Genomic DNA, 22,331 nt, shown 5'->3' with positions numbered 1-22,331 from the left:
TTATGCGAAGCATATTACTAGAGCTCAACCCAGCTCCTCAGGCGCGGCGGTGTCGCCTTCAATACCACGTGACACCGTGACGTCACGACAGAGGAGAAACGGGGCTCCAACTCGCGCCGTCGCTCGCGGCGTCGCGGCGGTATATAAGCAGCTGCGCTTAATTGCCTCTGCTAGACACTCACGAGGTGAGATGCCTCCTGGAGACAGAGCTGCTCGTTGGAATGAGAAGCGAAGGTTGCGGCGTGCTACAGAGACTGTTTCTAGGTGGCTTTGCTACGGCGCAGCGACTACGCGCCCCGCATCGGACGCGGTGAGCGTCGAGCAACGCAGCGTTCGGCGCGACAACAAAATGTGCGCCTGAGCAAGCGCCGCACGCCTGAGCCGACGCCGACGACACCGGCTTTTCTGCGACACGAGCTCCTAAACGCTGTCGCGTTAAAATAAAGGCTAGTATGCTTCGCATCCTGGGCTTAACCTTAGCTAAGCCACAGCCATTTTTTTCCTTGCTTGTGTCCTTGATTTGCTGGGCTACACTATGGTGGCTAGAAGGGGGCAGTGTGACGGGCGGGAGCCGGCTTCTGCGCTCCTCAATTAGCTGTGGCGCGATTCGATGTGGTCTGGTGAACTCGAAGGAGGCTCAGGAAAAGGTCCAGTATCGAACAGTGTGCGAACGTATTTACAAATCGCGGCACGCCTTTTCGAAATATGATATTCAAAAGTAGAAAGTATTTCGTTTGATAAAGCTTAATGTTTTTATGCTAATTTTACCTGCGACCTGGCGTGTCAAGCCAGTCGGGATGCACAACCTGTGGCGTCGGTGTAACATGCACCATGGGCCATTTCCGGTGCTCAGCTCAAATCGCCGTTATGGGCAGCTCTGGCCAGAGCAGGAGGCCGTTATACCGGTCTGGTGAAGTTATGCTTTGCTTTAGGCGTACCCACTGGCGCCTCGATTTCGGCGCATGTGCTTACTACAAGACCGCTGACTGGCTTTGACGTTTAGGATAGAGCGCAGTCCAACCTTCGCATTGCCGGCCATCGCCCATGTTTGCATGCCTCCGCAACTGCGCTGGTTGCTTAATGATATTTGACGAAATATTTATTTTACCGCCGCAAATTTCTTGTCTAAATTTGCGATTTCGCGAGAACTAGGTTCGCAACGAAGGTTTTCTTTAACGTGATATAATTGCCGACGACCACCGACCACCATCAACCACATGAAAACGAGCGACTGCACGAAAAGGCCAAGGCAAAAATCCGGAGTGGTGACAATCGCAGCTTCCCACTTCAGCAGAGGGCGAAGCTCGCGCTTGCCCCCCCCCCCCCCCCCTCCCTACTTTACCTTTGAGACCCGGCCTCGCAACGGTCCGCTCAAGTGGACGCACCGCGCGTGCGCTCGTTGTAAAAAAAAAAAAAAAAAACGTCAGGCTATTTTTGAGATAAAAGCTCGTTGCTTCCAGTTCAAATATTTCTTTGGCATGAAAAAGCGATTTCGCGACTGCTACAAAATTTGCCATAGACGTGCAGATTTCATCAGAGAACCGGTGTCACAAAGGAGGTCTGCAAGTATAGTGGTCAGAGTTGATTTAATACGCTTGTCGTTTCGTGACGTCCAATAGGAATCTATCCTTATCCGGGAAGGACCGTAGGCCCGACCCAAAGCTTAATGCCCAGTCAGCCCGGGTAGAGGGCGAGTGCCGGTCTCAATGCATCGGATGATGTTGGGTTGATGAGTATGTAAGCTTCGGGACGCGGCATCTCCGGGTGCCAAGTCCTCTTCCCATCTGACAACGGCACCCACCGTATAGTGGCTTCGGTGTTGCTCCCCTAAGCCCGAGGTCGTGGGATCGAATCCCGGCCGCAAAACGTCCATGCACCGTCCACTGGGTGCTCGGTAAAGAACCCCCAGTGGTGTTAATATTCGGGTTCAACCACTACGGCATGCCTCATAGTCGTATCTTGTTTTGGCATGTAAAACACCAAACTCTAATCTAATTTGTATGGCGAAATGAACCATCTTAAACATGCAATAACTGAGCAGAAAGCGCTTTTCTGTCCTCTGCTATAGCCTCGTGTCGTTTTAGCGAACATTGTTTAACTGCGCGAACAAACGAACCACAAAGACAGCGAGGGACAAGGACGGACGGGTGTGGTTCGTTTGTTCGAGCAGTTAAGCAATGTTCGCTAATATCTACCAACTCGCCCAACAACAAGTTCTAAACTACTCGTGTCGTTTCTTGTGAGCCGTAATCATAGACGTAATCAGAGACGTAATCCGAGAGAATTGCATCAAGGGTCACCTGTGGCCGGCGTCTTCGCATCGCGGTTCTTGGACAGCGATGTGAGCGCGGTCTCGTACGAGCTCGTGGTCAGTGACGTCTCGGGAAGGTCTTGCTTCCTCATGTTTGACTTTTTCGCGCAGAAGCCGTTGCCCCGTCTCGATGACTGCTCCCGGGGACAGTGCTTGCTTGCTTGCCCGCTCGTTCCTCGAATGTGGGCGCTGCGATCGAGCAGCTTTTGAGCGTGAGCATGCGACAGGATACGCTCGAGCGCACGCGGTTCTTGATGGTGACAGTGATTAGGGTGACCCCCTCCAAAAAATGGTGCGAACCCACTGCGGGGGTAAAAAACAATTATGGGGTTTTACGTGCCAAAACCACTTTCTGATTATGAGGCACGCCGGAGTGGAGGGCTCCGGAAATTTCGACCACCTGGGGTTCTTTAACGTGCACCTAAAGCTAAGTACACGGGTGTTTTCGCATTTCGCCCCCATCGAAATGCGGCCGCCGTGGCCGGGATACGATCCCGCGACCTCGTGCTCAGCAGCCCAACACCATAGCCACTGAGCAACCACGGCGGGTACTGCGGGGGACAGGCCAAGAACAGGGTGGTTCGAAAATTCGAAAAAAAAGTCTAGTAAAACGTAGTACAACAGTCAAAAGAGACAGAGTGAAGTTAGATAGTAATAATTAAAGAAAAGCTAAGGATCGTAGTAAAAGGCACAGCACAGATTTTGAACTAATTTTTTTTTCTCGTTTTCATATCTGAATTTTGTAAGATGATAAAGGAAACGTAAATCGGGGAAATGTTGCAGTAAATATTAATATAGCAAAACATTACCATGATAATGTATTTCTTGGCGCAGAGGTAATCATACACGGCTGGTCAAATGTCCATGCAGCTGTAGCCTGGCACCGATGCTCCGAGTACAACAGTACTACATAAGCTAAGGTCAAGATTACCAGGTGAAACCTTCAGATGTCGTTTTCGTTGAGGGCAAAACCGCAGGAAAGGTGCTTTCGTGTTACTTAAATAACGCATTTTGCTCATGACGGAGGGGCTTTAAATGCCTAAGCATTTCTGTGTTTGCTTAACGAGAAAATTACCCGTCACGTAAGACAGTGAATGGCTCATACCTCCTTAAGCAATGGCTCATACCCCCGTAAGCAAGCAGAAAATGCACTGGCTAATACCCACGTAAGGCAGAGACTACCGTAGTCACCCGTAAAGTCACCCGTAAAACACAAACAACAGCATACGTTTCGATAAAGAACAAGCTCAAAACAAGCGTCCGAACCATCGATAAAGCATTACATACCAACCCTCAGCAAATCTAGTGGTGGTTTTGCAACGCTAAATTAACCCTAATTTACCTTAACTCTAAAGGTCGTAGGCTCGGCTCCCACCAAAGGGGGATGGTTAGAGTGCCTAACTCTATCTTAACTGTGGCTAATTAACTTCACCTCAATAATTATGTCACTGTTCCTAAACTTCAGTTTCTGTATAAAAGAAAAAAATGGTAGGCGACCTTAATCTTGGACTTGAGTGTCTCTTAGTGGCACTCGCACCTGGGCGTTGGGATTGTTTAAGTTAAGCGAGCGAACGTCCTTCCCCTGGCACGATATGCGGGCGAGGAGGTAGGGAGGGTGAGGGGGAAGCTGTTTAGTGCTGTTTACGTTTGAAGTAAATGAAAATTATTCTATCTTGCTGCCGGAAGACATTACGTGGAACATCTCGTCGAACATATCACCGTCAGGAAATTGGTCGTCCGTAGCAGTACGGAGGACATTGAAAGTTAAATAAAATTAAGGCACGTTAAGCAAACAGGGCGTTCAATTCACGTGAAGCTCAACGTTCGCTGCTTTCTCTCCGCCACTACTCGATTGAACTGGCAAAAACAAGTTGCGTCCGCGAATGTGGACACGGGGCCGCCTGAAGGGTATACGCACAGACGATACCACTTTCAGAATCCACGCGTGTTGGAAAAAAACCACGCCCACATAGCCGCGTTGAATATAATCGAGGGTTTGACGAAAGCTCGTTCGGCGAGGGAAGGACGTAGCCGAAAAAGAAAAGAAAACGTACCTTTGCCAAGTGAAAAAAAAAAAGGAAGAAAACCTCCAATACCAGTGCCTCGTTCACAATTATTGTTAACAATGCACTCATAATTGGCCTTCAGGACGTCACAAAGCTTTTTTTTGTTTATGCGTAGGAGTGTGCACGTGCTTGCTTCTACCAAACAGCCAAATCCCGCTCAAAAGAAGCTCCACATTTTGCTTACCAGGGTACCCGCCGTGGTTGCTCAGTGGCTATGGTGTTGGGCTGCTGAGCACGAGGTCGCGGGATCGAATCCCGGCCGCGGCAGATGCATTTCGATGGGGGCGAAATGTGAAAACACCCGTGTACTTAGATTTAGGTGCACCTTAAAGAACCCCAGGTGGTCGAAATTTCCGGAGTCCTCCACTACGGCGGCGTGCCTCATAATCAGAAAGTGGTTTTGGCACGTTAAACCCCATAATTTTTGCTTACCAGGGTGTTTTATCATTTTATCACAAGTTGCAAAGACAGTCAACTGAGCAAACAACGTGTACGCACATTTTAAATGCGGGGAGCATTAGCATTTATACGTGGTACAGATTTCGGCGTAGATCGATTCGTCCGTCAGCTTTCATTCTTTTTCTGTACCTCACGATTCGGTGCTCGTCCGATAATGCAGTTACACAGCCGACATTGACAGTTCACGCTAAACACGAGAATTGTCGTAACACAAAATGAACATAAAGAGGAACACTGCCGCGACTCGAGAAACCACGGCAGCTTCTCGCAGCGTCGATGCGTATAGTCAGCGGCGCCGAAGGAGGCAGGGTTCGAACGGGCGACCTTGGTACGCACACAAACAAAGTGGAGGCCCGCGAGTACGTACGATCTACCAACAGCACCTAAACACTTAAACACACCTAAACACTATTTATAAACACGCGAAAATAAAGTTCATTCTGCAACTTTTGAGACTGAGGAGTTTTCGATGGAATGATGTAACCCGCTACACGTTTTCTTGAACGTACACGCGCAATGACGCGAGGCGTGCGAGGGCCAGGTGTGGTGACGTCATCCATGCATGTGGAGAGGCCTGAAGAGAGTCTAGGTGGTGGTGGCTCTAAGCGCGCAACTGCGCGACGTAGGCGCACGCCAGCGCCACCACCGCGACGCCGCAGCCGCGAAGCGTCGTCGGGCTCGCTCGGGTGGAGCCACCTAGCGGCTGCGCCGCCGTCGAGCCGTCGTCGTGACCCGGCGCGGTCGTCGTCGGCTGCCGGGGCGCCCCGCGGTCCGACCGCATCATGACGCACTGCTGCTGCTTGTCGTCGCTCTGCTCGCCGACGGCGTCCTTGGGTCCCAGCTTCATGAGCGTCGGGCGGGCGCTGTCGTACGGGGACCACTTGACGTCCCGCACCTGTGGCGCCCTCCTGCGTCAGAAGTCGAAGATTCGTGCAAAAAAAAAAGAAGCATGCAAACAAAAGTGTGTCCTCTGTGGTCGAACGAGCAATATCGCAGGCAATGAGCAACGTGTGTTTATTCAGTTATGCATTTTTTATTTTTCGTCGAAGTAATTTCCGCCTCACCGAGTAATTCAAGTTCAAGGGTCAGAATATTTTTATCTACCCTAAAAAACACTTTTCGGGCATTACACATAGGGGAAGGGAGGCCAATGCAGACTCTGCCTCACAAGATGCCGACTGAAACGCTCTCTAATCTATCGTTGTCTCACCCCGTGCGCGCGAACGTGGCCCAAATGTCGATCATGGTCCTCGACCACTCTCGGTCCTTCTGGCTGGACGACACCCCGGGCCTGAGAGGCGTTCCGAATACGAGTTCCACGTCCTCGAAGTGCACCGTCTCGTTCGCGTCCTTCCAGCTGCTGTAACTGGGCCGATAGCCCAGCACGTAGACGTAGACGCGATTCTGCCACGCCTGCAGCTGCTCGGCCAGCTCGGACATGGGGCACGCCTCCTGCGTACGCGCATGTGCAGAACGTGCTTGTATTACACCAGCACAGCTTACACCAGCACAGTGCACAGTGCACAGAACACCAGCACAGCTTCGGCCACTTCGTTGCAGAATTAAAGCTTTAAGTGCGTGCACATGCTCAAACGTGGGCGCTGTTCAAGGATGCCCTGTTGTTTCTGTGGCTGACGTGCTGAGGCAAACAAGACCACGTACACTGATATCGCTGTTATCACACTAGGCTGTGCAGTGCGATATCAGTGACACCCAGATAGCGCAGTTGTTATTGGGCTGTGGCCCGTTTTTGCATCTATTAGGTCACACTGAAAATGGTAGTACATGCTGTGGCTGCCACGAAAATAGTGTTGCAAAATTGTAGGGGCCACCATTCTCATTACTGGAGTTTGCTGGTTTTTTCATGTTGCAGCCATGGTTACAGGGCTTTGTTGAACGCCAGATTTGTGTTCAGCATGATCAGAGGCAACTACTGGCAAGTGGAGCACCAGGGTGCAAAAGCTAGCATAGTGTAAAGGCCGTAGTGTAGAAGCTTAAAGGCTGTAGCTCTCTTTACACTTCTGCCTTTACTTGCTAAATGCCTTTAACCCGCCGTAGTTGCTTAGTGGCTATGGTGTTGGGCTGCTGAGCACGAGGTCGCGGGATCGAATACCGGCAACGGCGGCCGCATTTCGATGGGGGCGAAATGCGAGAACACCCGTGTGTACTTAGATTTAGGTGCACGTTAAAGAACCCCAGGTGGTCCAAATTCATCCGGTGCCCTCCACTACGGCGTGCTTCATAATCAGAAAGTGGTTTTGGCACGTAAAACCCCATTTTCAATTCAACGTGCTTCAAGGACGCTAAGGCAGGGACACGAAGCCAGTTCAGACCGGTAGCTTACACAGTCCGCCTAAGTGTTATGCTTGAGCTTTTTTTGCCGGAAAGAGGTTCATTATAAACGACAAGAAAGGAAAGGCACTTTATCTTTTCTTCTTCTTTTTGACGAGAAGGAAACTTTCAAAGAAAGGGCCTTGCGTAGAACAAACAAAACGTATACACTCTGTTTACAAAGACAAATGTACTTATCATAAAAGAAAGCTTAAAGGTCGGCCTGAAACTGTGTTCTAGCCTGATGCTCAGCGTTGGGGTAAGGGGAAACCAAATGAGAGGGAGATGATGATTGTAACGCGAAGAGAGAATGCGCACCAGTAAGTAGGGAAAACAAACTGTAAGCACTTCGTACTGTCGTGTAACGAACTCACTTTCTCTCAAAGCCACAGCTGTCTTCGTGCCCTGACGCGCAGGTTATTTTGGCCACGTAAGCAAGAAGACCTTTAGAAACTTGCCTGTTCTCGAATTTCCTGAGAGGATGTCAGTGAAGAGGCAGTTCTTTTTTTCGCTCTAGTTTCATATAAACCAGCGAAGGAACCGAAAGCTCCCCCCACCCCCCACCGCTCCTTTTTTAGCCGCTGTAGTGCCTCGTAGGTTCCCGTCGAAATCGCAACTTCTGTAGACTCTAATATCAAAATCCGCCGCATTGTCAAATTCACCATCTTGCCACTTCTCATTAACTCAAAGGGTGCTGCCTATGATTGGCTCAAAATTGGGCGGGTGTTACAGATGAGTAAACACGGTAATACAAATACCGGATGAGCGATAACACAGCAGACAAACTGAACGGTCAGGGCGGATGCAAGGCTTCTATTCACTCTACCACCGAGACGTTGTGCATGCATGGCCATGGCCTCCGAGATCGTCGGCACGGCCGCGCGCGCTGCGCGATTTCGGAGGTTATGATTAACACACGGATCCAGCGTATTAAAGCGTATACAAACACAGTGAGCTGAAGTAGGTACCCTGGTCGAGTCCAGTAAAACCACTTCTACCAGCGGTGTTCCAACGTTTAAATACATAGTAAAGCTTAATATTGAAACCGAATTTCGAGAGTATCTCTTACGGCAGCGTATAGTGCGTGCAGTCGCACTATACGCTGCCGTTTTCAAGGCACGGTGTAATCAGAAAACTTAAGCTGAGCGTTTACCCATTCGCCGTCGTCAACAGAGTCAAACCGTAGCCTCAGTGACGGATAATCGCGAACGACAACTACGAAAGAGAAGTTTAATGAACACAATGCGCAGGCCATGGCATGCACACGCATTACGCAACAGCGATCGAGGCAGTTTTTATTCCAGCCGCATACGGTGCCTAATCCGCTTCATGTCGATGCCAAGGAACGCGAACCCTTGAGAAAAACCTTTAAACGCGTCCAGCCTCTAGGGGAATCGCGGCGATCGCCACGTGTATGGTCAGATTTCCAACCATTTTAACGCGACAGCGTTAAGGAGCTCGTGTCGCAGGAAAGCCGGTGTCGTCGGCGTTGGTGGCGTTGGCCGTGAGCGATAAATCCCAGCAGGCACTTTTTTTCTCCCTCTGTTTTGTCCCGCTAACGCTGCAGCCTGAGCACACCGTACCGATATAGGGCCACGAGATATTGGTCTGTTCGTCAGGGCTTCCAGTTCTCACCAAGACGTCACCGACGGCGTCCCAGTAGACCGCGGCCGAGGACTGCGCGTCCAGCACGAACCCCGTGGCGGTCTGCCAGCGCTCGAGCACATCCTCTCCCAGGAGTCGCACTGCCAGCCGGCGCGCGTCGCTGGTTGCAGACCGGTGCTGAGCCACGAACCACGCGTAGACGCCCTCGCTGGCAGCCCTGCCGAGCAGGAACTCCATGCCCTCAATGTGCCCCTTCTGCGACGGCCGTGCGTATGTGTCAGTCAATCAACTGCGCCCCCGCCACGTATCGGTCGTATGTCAATCAACCATTTAATTTCTCCCCCGGCACCAGCTGTATGCCAATCAATAGCGCCTTGTGCAACGGCCATGCATATGGCAATCAATCAACTATTTGCCCCCCCACCCCGAGACCAGCTATATACCAATCAACTGTGCCCTCTGCGCCCACCATATGCAGATTCATCCGTCAAATCGCGTCCTCTGCATCGACGGTATGGCCATCAGTCAGCCAATCAGATCGCGCGGTGTCCATTGACCGTGTAGATCATCATCGTCATCATCGGCCCATTTTATGTCCACTGCAGGACTAAGGCCTCTCCCTGCGATCTCCAATTACCCCTGTCCTGCACCAACCGATTCCAACTAGCACCCGCAAATTTCCTGATTTCGTCGCACCACCTAGTCTTCTGCCGTCCTCTACTGCGCTTCCCTTCTCTTAGTGCCCATTCTGTCACCCTAATGGTCCAACGGTTATCTAATCTGCGCATTACATGACCTGCCCAGCACCATTTTTTTCTCTTAATGTCTATTAGAATATCGTGTATGGCCCGTTTGATCTCTGATCCAAACCGCTCTTTTTGTCCCTTAACGCTATGCCTAGCATTGTTTGTTCCATCGCGCGGTCCTTAACTTGTTCTCAAGCTTCTTTGTCAGACTCCCAGGTCTCTGCCCCATATGTCAGCACCGGTAAAATGCACTGATTTTATACGTTCCTTTTCAATGATAACGGCAAGCTTCCAGTCAGGAGCTCACGATGTCTGCCGTATGCGATCCAACCCATTTTTATTCTTTTTTAAAATTTTTATTGGCCATATTGGTCACGCCGAATACGTGCAAGTAATGCCCGCCTCCTTCAAGTAGTCCAGCTCACACTAGAATTGTGCCGTCTGCCAGAGGTGCTTCTGAAAAATCTATATAGGCTTTAAAAGAAGCACCCGGTGTATACATAGCAGGAAAAAGTTTCCAAGAGAGAGAGAGAGTAGAATTCAGGAAGGCAGGGATGTTAACCAGTCAATAGTCTGGTTGGCTACCCTACACTGGGGGATGGGAGAAGGGGAAGAGAAAGAAGGGAGAGAGAAGGTGTAGATACGTGTACGGACAGCACTTCAGTTAAAGTCGCTCGAGCGAACCAGAGGTTCTGAGAAAACACAAAAGTGCCTTCACTGCCTTCTGAGCCGATGATCGGTCGGGACGGTGCCCTAATATGGTCTGTTCACTCAGAGGACGATCATCTAGTTTCCTCAATGTGTTGGACAAAGACTGTCTTTGTGCTTGAAATTGAGTACAATGGAAAAGTTCCCAAGATGGTCAACTCTGGTTCGCACGTACGTTGGCCAGCGATCTTCCTTGCGCGTTCCGGGCTTCCGGCATGGACAGCGGCGCCCTGCTGAAGACCGGCGTGAAGCTGAGGGCCAGCGGGTTGCGCGCCACGGCGTCCGCGTCGGCCCTCTGCAGGCACGTGACCGCACCGTCGGAAGACAGGTCCGACGGGCAGCGCAGGCTCTCCGCCAGGCGGCGTGCCCCCTCGATGCCCTCGCCCTTGTACCTGCGCGATCGTCACAGCAAAACAATTAATCTCGCGAAGTCACTTGCTGGGTGATTTTTTGCAGCTCTGCGACGGTATTCGCAAAGATGCTCGACCACGTGACCCTCAACGGTGAAAGCGCCGTCCCGCGGTCTTCGCTAGATCGTCCGAGTGGTATCGCTTCAACGGTGGCGCTGGATCAGGACGTCGGTATTACGATGACGCTTATTTCAGATATGACCCTTTTCATGCTTACAAACAGAGTTCCCAGAAGACTTCCGGTTAAGCCCTCAGTAGCGGGATATGTTACAATAGTCTATATACTTATAGGACCCTCCAGCTGGCGCCAGTTTTGCTGCAGAGTCGGAACGTTTTACAGGTGAATTGTAGTGTTAAGTGCAGCAAAAAAAGCCCCTACATGAGCTTGATGAGCAGCGCACGTTCCTTATATCTGAAAACACCAAGAATATGTGCCTGGAGTATACTATGCGACAAAATACTTTTTTCTTGGCTAAGTGGACTGTCGAAGTTGGCTGACCGGAAGTTCCTTGGGGTCGTGAACGCACTGCTGCCACATCGCGGATGCAGAAGGTCGATATTCGTGGCGGTACGAGTACATAGAGGCGAATAAATGACACCAATCGCGAGACATTGGGTGTGGCTGCGAGAAGGTCGCGCTCGCCAGTATGAACATTGGTCGCTGTGTGTGTACATGCTCTTCGTTGCCAGTTGCGGTCGTTAATCATCACCGTAATTTATTGTCCCTAAAGGCCCTTTGAGGGGTATTACATTAGGGAGCAACATGTACATCATTAATCGCAGTACGCATGAAAACGCGCCGACGTCTCTCAGTCGTCGAAGTGAATACCTCGTTCACACAGCTAACAGTCTTCCACCCCGTCCCGACATTGTCACGGCACCAGTTTCTCTCGGGGAAAGGCGTTTCCTCGTCAATTTCTTCTAAAAAAAATTGCAGTTTCGACTCGAAAGGGAAAGCTTGGCTTGTGACAGCAAATTAGTAGACAGCTACACGAAGTAAGGATAGTAGCATTATGGGCCGTATCAACTTGTAAACGTTCGCTTACTAATAAACGAGCATGGTGTGACGCGCGCGCAAGCAAACATGAACACATCTCACTAGATGACCGCGGAAACTCGCGGTCGAAACGCTGGAGTGAGGAAGCGCGGCACCAGGAGCGAGCAAATTGAGCGTCGTGCTGCATCTCGCTTTAATGCAAACTTTTTTTTCTTTCTTTTCTTTTTTCTTGTTTGGTTTCTTGTTTTCTCAGATTCTTCCTTGTTATAGTATACTGTGCCCAAATATTACATTTGTGATGAACTACTTATTTCTTTTGTTTAGTGAAACCAAAACCTTTGCAATAACACACTTATAATTATATAATCTATTTATATTCTTTGTTCGCAAACACTACCATATGTACTTGCCCTTCCTGTTATAATCCCATGAGGGATTGACAGTATGTGAAAATAAAATAAATAAATAAGGGGTGAGAACACAGCGCACACGAAGCTATCGGCCCTCGGTGCGCCTAGACTTTGTCCCCATCGCAGATCGCTTTCGAAATAGAACTCCCACGGCCGCGCCATACGCTGCAGCCGCTGGAGTAGAATGCCCCCTCTCGCTCGCTCCCCTCCATCCGTTGCCATGCGCACGACAGAAGACGGCGCGCTTCCTCCCCACCTTCCTCCCTTGCGCACGTGAGATTGAGCCGCCGTCGTCAGAGAGTTGCACGCGTTGATCAACGTTGATCAAGCACGCGAACTGGACAGCTGGTAGACCCACATGGGTCCTTTCTAGTAGTTCCGTGCATTCGGCTATAATATAACGTTCGATGAGATTTAATGTCAAATTTTAGATTCGACTTCTTCGACCATAGAAGCGCAATTGTTCTATCCGTATTTTAAAAACTGGCTGTGGCTTAGCTAAGATTAAACCCAGGATGCGAAGCATACTAGCCTTTATTTTAACGCGACAGCGTTAAGGAGCTCGTGTCGCAGAAAAGCCGGTGTCGTCGGCGTCGGCTCAGGCGTGCGGCGCTTGCTCAGGCGCACATTTCGTTGTCGCGCCGAACGCTGCGTTGCTCGACGCTCACCGCGTCCGATGCGGGGCGCGTAGTCGCTGCGCCGTAGAAAAGCCACCTAGAAACAGTCTCTGTAGCACGCCGCAACCTTCGCTTCTCATTCCAACGAGCAGCTCTGTCTCCAGGAGGCATCTGTGAGTGTCTAGCAGAGGCAAGCGCCGCACGCCGCGAGCGACGGCGCGAGTTGGAGCCCCGTTTCTCCTCTGTCGTGACGTCACGGTGTCACGTGGTCAGCCTTGAAGGCGACGCGGCGAGCGACGGCGCGAGTTGGAGCCCCGTTTCTCCTCTGTCGTGACATCACGGTGTCACGTGGTATTGAAGGCGACACCGCCGCGCCTGAGGGGCTGGGTTGAGCTCTAGTAATATGCTTCGCATAAATGTTCGTATATTCGTAAATCTTTTACTGTCAAAATATCCCATTCGCAACACAAGTATTCGAGTCTTATCGGCTATTCCCAAGTTATTTGCTATCGAATCCTTTAACTACGAGCGGGGGTATTCTAACCGTATTGCGGAGTTCGAATATTCGCGATCCTTTTATCCTTCGAAGCAGTCGCAAATCGCGCCTAAGAAAATTTGGAGGACGCTTGAGCTTGGCCTTTGAGAGCAGAACGCGATAGCATTATTAAAAGGCCTCTGACTGCTTTTCATGCTTCCCGGCAACTGCAGCTTTTGTAACCGTAACGTTCTACGAGGACAAGCTTTCTCGTAGAAACGCGGCCTCTTGCGTTGCGAAGCGACGTCCGACGCTGGACACCTGACGCCGACGCCGGATTTTCAGCGACCCGGGGCTCTTAACACTGTCGCGTTAATAGGCGTTCGAGAGTCGTTCTGCGAGTTGCGTTACCTACCTGTGGTAGTTGCAATACCTACCTGTGGTAGTTGCGGTATACATACCTGTGGTAGTTGCGGTATACCGCACTGCCACATCATCATTTCCCTTCTATTATTATTTCATAGATTTGTTCACACAGTTGGCCTAACCTTATCAAACCTGAAAGAAGCATCCTCGACGTCACAACGACTGAACAATCAGTTCATCTACACCCGAATTTATGGCAACACACACGCTTTTAATTTTTCAGCTTTGCCCCGTGCGGTCCGTTTATGGAACGCACTGCCAGATACCATTGCATGCCAATCTAAACACACTGCATTTCGCAATCTGCTAACTAATCAATATGCCGTTTCAACCGTCTAAACACGTCATGTCTTTTGTAATTTTCTTGCGTTTTTTCTACAATGTTAAAGAATTTCAGTGCTCCCAAATTTTTTCTCACAATACTTACTACTGTATAACATGCAAAAACGTTTACAATGTTATTATGCTATTATGTTATTGTGTACCATTTATTGTTATTGCTCTACATATTGTATTTGCTAATGTATTAATTTTCCATGTTCTGTTCGTACTCCTTTCATTATGCTGATGTTCCCGATTCCATACTAATATGTTACCGTATTTCCCCCCTTACACTATGCCTTCTCGAAGGCCTGTAAGGTACATGTAAATAAATAAATAAATAAATAAATAAATGAATAAATAAATAAATAAATAAATAAATACCTGTGGTAGGGTCCTCCGCTCTGCAGGATGAATCGGCTCGCGTTGCGAGTCCAGAACGCCCTGTCCCCGTGGAACAGGTGGTAGCCCAGCGACGCCGCCCCGGCGTCGTGACCCGCGAGGACCACCAGCGACGTGTCGCCCCCGAACGGGCCGATGTTGGCCAGCGTCCACTCGAGCGCCAGCCGCTGGTCGTGCAGGCCCGCGTTTCCGGGGAGCCGGTTCTCCCAGGGCCCGCCGAGGAATCCCAGCGCGCCGACCCGGTAGTTCGGCACCACTACGACCAGGTCGCCGAAAGCGGACAGGTACCGGCCGTCGTAGAGCTGCATCGAACTATGTAATGCGCGCACTGCCGGCGAATCGGGTGACGCACCCGGTTTCGTTAAAACGCAGCGCGACTGGGGACATATGGACAAGAGACGCAGTAACGCATTGTAATTAAATGCGTGCAGTGTTTTTTTTACTTTCACGGCAGTGGCGCTGCGTATTTAACCAAATGTAGGAACCAACTCGCTTAAATGAAAGTTGTATTGCGATTTATGATGATACTGAATGTTTATTACTCACCGCCGTAGCTCAGGGGCTATGGGTTCCTGCCACTGAGCACAAAGATTTGCAGGTTCGCTAGCCGGACCCGGGGTCTGCGTTTCGGCGGGGGCGAAATGCAAAAGGCTCTCGTGTACCACTTAGATCTACGTGCACGTTAAAGAACGTCAGGTGATCTAAATTAGTCCGGAGACTCCCCCCCCCCCCCCTCTCTGCTGTGACGTCTTTCATACATAGCGCCAGTATTGCCTGGTGGCATTAAACGCCACGAACCAATCAATCAGTCGTAGTCGCGTGATAGCTCGCTGGCTACGGGGCTTTGCTGTTGAGCACAACGGTCGCGGGTCTCTTTCCGATGCGCGACGGCTTCGTTTCAATGTGTTCAAGTGGACATTAAGAAAAAAAAAAACACGCTTCTTGTTTGTACGTGTTAAATTAAATTATGGGGTTTAACGTGCCAAAACCACTTTCTGATTACGAGGCACGCCGTAGTGGAGGACTCCGGAAATTTCGACCACCTGGGGTTCTTCAACGTGCACCTAAATCTAAGTACACGGGCGTTTTCGCATTTCGCCCCCATCGAAATGCGGCCGCCGTTTGTACGTGTGAATCCACTAGTAGTCAAAACGAATCCAGAAATATACGCTTCAGTTAATTCATTACATTCAAATATCATTACAGTTAATTAGGGAATGGTCACAAACCATTCATTTAGTCTATCAGCAGCAGTAAGAAGCTTCGATCCTCGTGGCCGCTAGCTTCCACACTGCCGGATGTCAGATTAAGTTGAATGCTTCCGGAGCCTGCGCACGGCATCCCAGTACTCGGATCCATACGTACTTTACAAGTACCCATAAACCTGTACAGTACAGAAATACTGTGTATATATGTATTAGCTGACACGAACAACATAGTGTATAGTGCGTTTTCACAAACTACTCGAAAATTCTGTCTTCTCGGGTCTCCTGGTTCGTTTGCGTTTGAGGCCGACATTGTGTGCCTCGAAGCTCTACAAACTTGTACACTACAGAAGTACAGTGTACATGTGTATTATAGCTGATGCGATCAACGTATTTAGTGTAGTGCGTCATCGCACAGCGCTGTGTACGTTCACAAACTACTCGAAGATTCAATGTCTTCTCAGGCCTCGTGGTTCGTGCACTTTTGAGGCCGACTGCGCGTATACCTCGAAGCTGTTCCCGCCGTTCTGGAAAGCGGCCCCGTAGAGGAAAAACAGCACGGCCCGCTTGATGCAACCGCCAATCTCCGTCCCCGTGCTGCAATTCCAGGGCGGCGCCCAGATGTTGAGGTGCAGGCAGTCCTCACTGGCGTTGCTGGCGCTGACGGACTGGCGGCCCAGGTAGAAGTCCTGCTGCGGACAGGGCGGCCGCTTTTCGTTGGCTTCCAGCGGCACCGCGCCTTCGTCCTCCTGCGACGCGACGCAATATACCGCGGACCCAAACATCATCATCATCGGCCTGGTTACGCCCACTGCAGGGCAAAGGCCTTTCCCATATTTCTCCAACAACCCCGGTGATGTACTAATTGTGGCCATGCCGTCCCTGTAAACTTCTTGATCTCATCCGCCCACCTAACTTTCTGCCGCCCCCTGCTACGCTTCCCTTCCCTTGGGATCCAGTCCGTAACCCTTAATGACCATCGGTTATCTTCCCTCCTCATTACATGTCCTGCCCATGCCCATTTCTTTTTCTTGATTTCAACTAAGATGTCATTAACTCGCGTTTGATCCCTCACCCAATCTGCTCTTTTCTTATCCCTTAACGTTACACCCGTCATTCTTCTTTCCATAGCTCGTTGCGTCGTCCTCAATTTAAGTAGAACCCTTTTCGTAAGAGTCCAGGTTTCTCGTCCGTACGTGAGTACTGGTAAGACACAGCTGTTATAAGCTTTTCTCTTGAGGGATAATGGCAACCTGCTGTTCATGATCTGAGAATGCCTGCCAAACGCACCCCAGCCCATTCTTATTCTCCTGATTATTTCCCTCTCATGAACCTCCTATATGTCCCAAACAGCTCTTCGGCAAAGTAATTTTACGGACATGCGCAAGACGGGGCAAGTTTCACAAAACAAGAAAGAAGGCGGTGATGCCGCGTTCGATTATACCTGGACCACTGACCGGGACCAATTTTTCTTCAACTGGGAAGCTTGCTTTCTGAGAAGAGTCGTATCGGTTTCCTTTGTACCTGCGTGCTATTTTGTGCGTATGTGTGTCCGTATGTGCGTTCTTTTCGTGGTCGTCTGTGTCGCAAAAAAAATTGTTACCATCATGACGTCACGCTTTTCAAAAAATGAATCTCGGTGCTCTTCCACTCTGTGAAGAAGGATGACCAGCAAAGCTTGTATGCGGGTTCTTGAATGGCGAACTGAACCTCCGCCGCAGGTCCAGTTTATTACCTTAAAAGTCCCCTGCATGCAGGGCATTACATGAGGGGTGGGTTTTTATAAAATAGTCGGGTCGGCCCGGCATTGCACTATCTTCGGGATGGACCCTCGTATAAGGGAGTGCTTAACGCCTGCTTCCCCTCCGCCGCGGGTCGGCCTTGCATTGAACTAACTTCGGGATCGGCCCACGTACTGAAGTAGTTTCGTGTCTACACACGGACATAATACTGGGGGAACTAGCCCTTAACAGCTTCGCTGTAAAATTGGTTACGCCTTTTCCTTAATTAACTAATTAATTAATTAATTAATTATTTGACGGCGAACGCGGGAGCAGTGAGTGGCACAAGCGCGTTCGAGCGGTAGCGTTGAGGGACTCCAACGGGGCAGCTGTGGAAGAAGCGGACGCCGCTGGAGCCGATCCTGATGATAGTTTTATGTCGACACACGGACACGATCCTGGGGAAACTAGCCCTTAACAGCTTCGCTGTAAACAAAAAATGGCTGTGGCTTAGGTAAGGTTAATCCCAGGATGCGAAGCATACTAGCCTTTATTTTAGTTGTTGAACCACTGTTTAGCCTGGTGAACTGCTGTTGCTTGGCTATATTTGGTTCGGCTAGACGAAGAAACAACTCATGCGTTACTGCTTCGCCTTCAAGAGTGGAACGCGACAGCGTTCCCTCTTCGGCTGTTACAGAAACAATTCAGGACATGTTCGGCTGTTACAGGAACAATTTCTCAGCGTTGTGGGCAGTGACGCCAAATTAATACGGTCAGCAAAGGCCAAATTAAACCGTACATGCACACGAATCGACTGCAGTAGCGTGCGTCATCTGGTCGTTAAAAAGGGAAAGCAGCAGCGCGAACATCCCGACATGGCGCTCCCTAAACGCTTCCGTAAAGTATGGCGTCCATATATAGTAGCGCACCCCAAGCAACCAGTCGAGCGGCTGCGGCGGCTTGTAGCGCAGCGGCCCCCGGGGCGCCTTGGCGAACGGAACGCCCAGAAAGGCGAGCACGGCCCGGTCTTGACCCTGGTCGCTGACGACGAGCCTCTGTCCGCGCACGGCGCCGAATCGCCCCTTGATCACGGGTCGATCGCGCTGCCGGACATACTCCAGCACGGCCACGATCACCGTCAGCAGCGCCAGCGCCAGCGCCAACGCGAACGCCGCCACGATGACCGTCTTACGACTGCAGCTGCGCAAGGAACGCGTCACCGAAAAGATGGGCGAATCAACTCCCCAATAGGCATAGAGTTTCTCACTACATTACCTAGAGGGAAATCTGGCGCTGCTGCGCTGTGGTATGCATGGGAATGCCGGTATATTGTGGATTCGGATTGGCATCGTTCTCGTAGAGACGGGACGCCTTGAAGACGCGCTTGGCAAGTACCGTTCCGTCTGTCACAATGATTCATTTTCTACTAGAACAGCACGCGAAAAGCTGTTTTAGCTTTATTATTACGCGAATGCATCTTTTGTTTAACTATGAGAACTTGTTATTGTGTGTACGGTTATATGTTACGTACAAAGTATCAGCGGGCCGCTAAAGTTGGAGGACAGACGACAAGGTTCGCGCTCGCTTTGAAACAGTTGGTCGTCTGTTCTTGCTTTTCTAATTCGCTTGGTCATGCATCGTGGGTGAGTAAAGATGTAATATGCGTGAATGGAAACATTTTATGAAGATTTTACTTTGACAACGCATTATTTGCGTAGCCATATCGACGTTTTAGACGAAGCCTCTTACAACACCAGCCAACACGAGCCTCGCAGACACATGTACCGTCATTCCCATGACGGCACGGTGCCCCCTTAAGAAACTCCCATAGACGGTGGCGCCAGATTACCCTCTATAGGTGTTATAGTGAGAAACTCTATGCTAATAGGGTTTCTGCAACGTATTACTACTTGTTGGTGGGCTAGTCGTGGTTAATACTTGCTGTGGTGTAATAAGGCGCGAAACAGTCTGAAGTGGGACGAGGCGAGAAAACAGCGTCGCGCATTCTCCTGTTCTGGACGTACGACCCTCGTTTTTTTTTTACTTCCCATTATTTCGCGCCTTATTAAATCGTAATACAATCGCTGCGTCTGTAAAACAAGCATGTTGTCCGCTTCAGGCTAAGCAATGCAGTGTCTACGCGTTGCGAGGACCAAAGGGCATAACATTAAACTCGTGTCGGCGCTTTCCAGTATACCCTCAATGAAAGTCCGAAGAAGAGAGAAAACTCCGCGCCTTTTAAGGAGTCAAGGGCGTCGTTGATCCGAGGTAAAGGTGGACATTCTTTAGTGTTCACCTAGTAGACATGTACGCTACCTCTGCTGCTGGAGTTCTGGTTGGCTGAGTTGGGGTGTGCGCCATAAGGAGCTCGTGCCCCCAGCCAATCAGCACTTCAGCAGCAGACGACATGGACGTGTCCACCATGTAGGTGGACACTTACAGAATAACCTTCCAGATGGTGGCCCGCGGTGACGACAGAAACGTGCGATGTGCCCAGTAATGTCGCATGCAAGGCGTATTGGACGCGGCTGTCCGATGTGCGCAAAAGATTTGCTGTGGCGCAGTACTCGAACATGGCGCATTGAATCGTCACTTGGCTTCCTCTGCTGACTTCGTATGACTGTTACTAAATATCCGTTCCTCTGTTTCTCCTCGCCCGTTACAGCGACGGTCAAGACTCCGACAGCCTTTACGCCTTCAAGTAGCATACGAGGCTTTTTATTGGCCAGTTTCCTGCTCCGAAAGATCATGTGACAGCTGCTGTTGAAAGGGTGTACCACATCCGCAAGTGGCTTGGCCTAACAGTCTCGGGGGGTAGGCTTACGGCATGTACACATATGCCAGGAAATAAGGTGACGTAGATGTGAACAGCCGTTTTGGTGGCGACATCTTGTGGCGCTTTTCAGCGAGCACAAAAAAAGTATTACAAAATTTGGAGGACGCTTAAGAGGAAGCTTTAGCTCGGGCCCAACTCCGACGCGGCCTATTCAAATACATGTAAAACGCAAAAACGTTTTTATGAGATAACCCCTTGACCGATTTTGATGAAATTTGTTGCATTTGAAAGAGAAAGTTACATTCTAGTGACTGTTGGAAGCGGAATTTCGAGTTAGGGCATGAATTTTCTTAAAACGATTTTCAAATATATGACCGTTTGAAAAAAATAGAAGCATGAAGTTTACAAATTCATAGCTCTGCATCAAGAACTGATATTCCGGTTCTGTAAACGGTATCCATTAGATCATTCAAAGCAGACAAATTCAATATGTCATTTTATATCTTACGTGAATTTATTACGTTCGTTACAACGGTTTTGCAAAAGTTGTATTTCCTTATGATTAAACTTTCTTTATATTCATGTGTAACATATAGATTTTGTCCGCTGTAGATGTACTATTAGATGCAATTCACAGAATCGTATTATCATTTTTAGTCGTTGAGTTACGAAGTTGTAAACTTAATAGTTTCGTTTTCTGAAATATTTTTATTTTTGCCAATTTTTAATAAAAAATTGACGACCTAACTCAAAAATTCGAAACCGACAGTCACTAGATTTTAAGTTTGTCTTTTAAATGCAACAAACCTCGTCAAATTTGGTGCAGTGGTTGCCGAGAAAAACGAATTCTCCTTTTACATGTATTTAGATAGGAGCACTCGAGCTAAAGCTTCCTCTTAAGCTTCGCCTTTAAGAGTGGCACGCCATAGCATTCAAACATCCCTGACTGCTTCTCACGCTTCCGGGCAACTGGAGCTCATTGTAATCGCCCGGTAACGCTGGCGACGACCTCTATGCACGAAGGCGAGCTTTCTAGTAGAAACGCGGCCACTTGCGTGGGCCGATCTACCGCTATTGCTTCGCACTGTTGACATTTCAGTCTGAGAAGATATAAGATAAAAGGCACGCGCTGTGGCTATGTTGTTTTGTGACATTTGTTTGTGGGCTGCCATTTTCAAAATTCAGAGAAATAACTGTAAAAAATAAAAGCGTAAGAGAAGGTTTGAGCAACTTCAGTGTCGTATAGAATATGCGTGGCTCGGAATGATTTTTCGCGAAGAGAAGGTCGACGCTGGACGCCGACGCCGGATTTTCTGCGACTAAACATGTACGTTGTTACGACACCCAGCCGGTGCCACCAGTGTTACGAACTTGTACCGCTGCACCACGATTACGGCTTTGTGGTCCCGTAGCGCTCGTCACCCGTTTCGTGACAGAGCGTTGGTAGCGATGACTCCGAGCCTGGCGTCGATGAGAATAACAAAAGGGACTTTATACATTATATACAGGTTATCATACAGGACATGAACGGGTCGGCACTGGGGCCGAGTGCTCACAACAAACGCGACTGTTCTCGCACGACGACGTCCGGCGAAAACGCGTTACACATCTCACCCCAGTCGGGAGCGACCCTCTCTCCAGGTGGGGTCGGCGGATCCTGTTTTCGAGCGGCGTGTCGCTGCTTTTATAATCCCCGAGGCCCATTGTCACTCAACCGGCCCAATACAAAGTCAGCACACGACGGTCGTCCGAGGGGTCCAACCAGCGACCGCGCTGGCCACCCGGTTCAAAGTTCGCGCGCGCGGTGACCTCCAGGCAAGGGAGGTGCGGCGCCGGGCCGTCTGGCACACGCGGACACGTCTAAACACGCTGCTTCGCCGAGGCTTCTCCCGCACGAAGGCGCAGCATCTTGACTTGTGAAGGGAGAATTATGGCGCTCGCAGGATAGATTCTGCATCTTGCAGATTCGGGATCCGGGCTTGTGGTAATGGCACAACAGCATCCCCGCCCTCAGATAAGGCGCCGGGAAGACGAGCTACCTCCACGTGGCTCGGATGCCAGGCGCGCACGTTCGTCAGGCTCGTCCAAGTTCACGTCCAGTGTCGGGACGCCAGGTAACATCACGTGCCCAGGTCCGACTCGCCAGGGCAGGAGCTCTGCTCACCACGTCGTCGCCAAGGCACCTTGACCAGCTCCGCTCGGGTCGTTCCTAAGACCTTGCTTCTCGCCACTGGTCCCGCTTGGTCGTTCTGCAGCTTGCAAAACCGACCGGCAAAAGGCAACACCCAACACGAACAAGTGCCCTCTGTCTCCCGTCAAACACCAGACAAGGCCATAATTCAAAT

General features: G+C 50.1%; 4 protein-coding genes across 5 annotated transcripts in view; 2 read left to right on the top strand and 2 right to left on the bottom strand.

The window, feature by feature from the left end:
• The window catches only part of LOC135917349 (acetylcholinesterase-like), a 29,363-nt gene extending 23,888 nt beyond the window's left edge, over positions 1–5,475 (bottom strand). Inside the window, exons 1-2 of the mRNA XM_065450942.1 lie at positions 5,346–5,475; positions 2,301–2,500 (exon numbers count right to left, since the gene is read on the bottom strand). Of these exons, the coding sequence (XP_065307014.1) occupies positions 2,301–2,500; positions 5,346–5,392 (247 nt within the window). The 5' untranslated portion in view covers positions 5,393–5,475. The remainder of the gene's footprint in view (positions 1–2,300; positions 2,501–5,345) is intronic.
• Positions 1–14,413, top strand: part of LOC135917351 (DNA helicase MCM8-like) — an 85,310-nt gene extending 70,897 nt beyond the window's left edge. Inside the window, exon 10 of the mRNA XM_065450945.1 lies at positions 14,276–14,413. The gene's annotated coding sequence lies outside the window, so the exon portion shown is untranslated. The remainder of the gene's footprint in view (positions 1–14,275) is intronic.
• The window catches only part of LOC135917350 (acetylcholinesterase-like), a 29,178-nt gene continuing 12,284 nt past the window's right edge, over positions 5,438–22,331 (bottom strand). For both annotated transcript variants that reach the window (XM_065450943.1, XM_070525801.1), the window contains 7 exons: positions 18,140–18,410; positions 15,996–16,238; positions 14,267–14,586; positions 10,402–10,618; positions 8,803–9,027; positions 6,047–6,288; positions 5,438–5,744 (listed from right to left, as the gene is read on the bottom strand). In XM_065450943.1, coding sequence (XP_065307015.1) covers positions 5,438–5,744; positions 6,047–6,288; positions 8,803–9,027; positions 10,402–10,618; positions 14,267–14,586; positions 15,996–16,238; positions 18,140–18,410 — 1,825 coding nt within the window. The remainder of the gene's footprint in view (positions 5,745–6,046; positions 6,289–8,802; positions 9,028–10,401; positions 10,619–14,266; positions 14,587–15,995; positions 16,239–18,139; positions 18,411–22,331) is intronic.
• The window catches only part of LOC135917348 (uncharacterized), a 68,130-nt gene continuing 60,263 nt past the window's right edge, over positions 14,465–22,331 (top strand). Inside the window, exon 1 of the mRNA XM_065450941.1 lies at positions 14,465–14,568. The gene's annotated coding sequence lies outside the window, so the exon portion shown is untranslated. The remainder of the gene's footprint in view (positions 14,569–22,331) is intronic.

The sequence above is a fragment of the Dermacentor albipictus genome, chromosome 9 (assembly GCF_038994185.2).
Source record: "Dermacentor albipictus isolate Rhodes 1998 colony chromosome 9, USDA_Dalb.pri_finalv2, whole genome shotgun sequence".
In the NCBI taxonomy this organism is placed as follows: Eukaryota; Metazoa; Arthropoda; class Arachnida; order Ixodida; family Ixodidae; genus Dermacentor; species Dermacentor albipictus.
The sequence above is the reverse complement of the archived record's forward strand: the minus strand, read 5'-3'. Positions and strand labels throughout refer to the sequence as shown.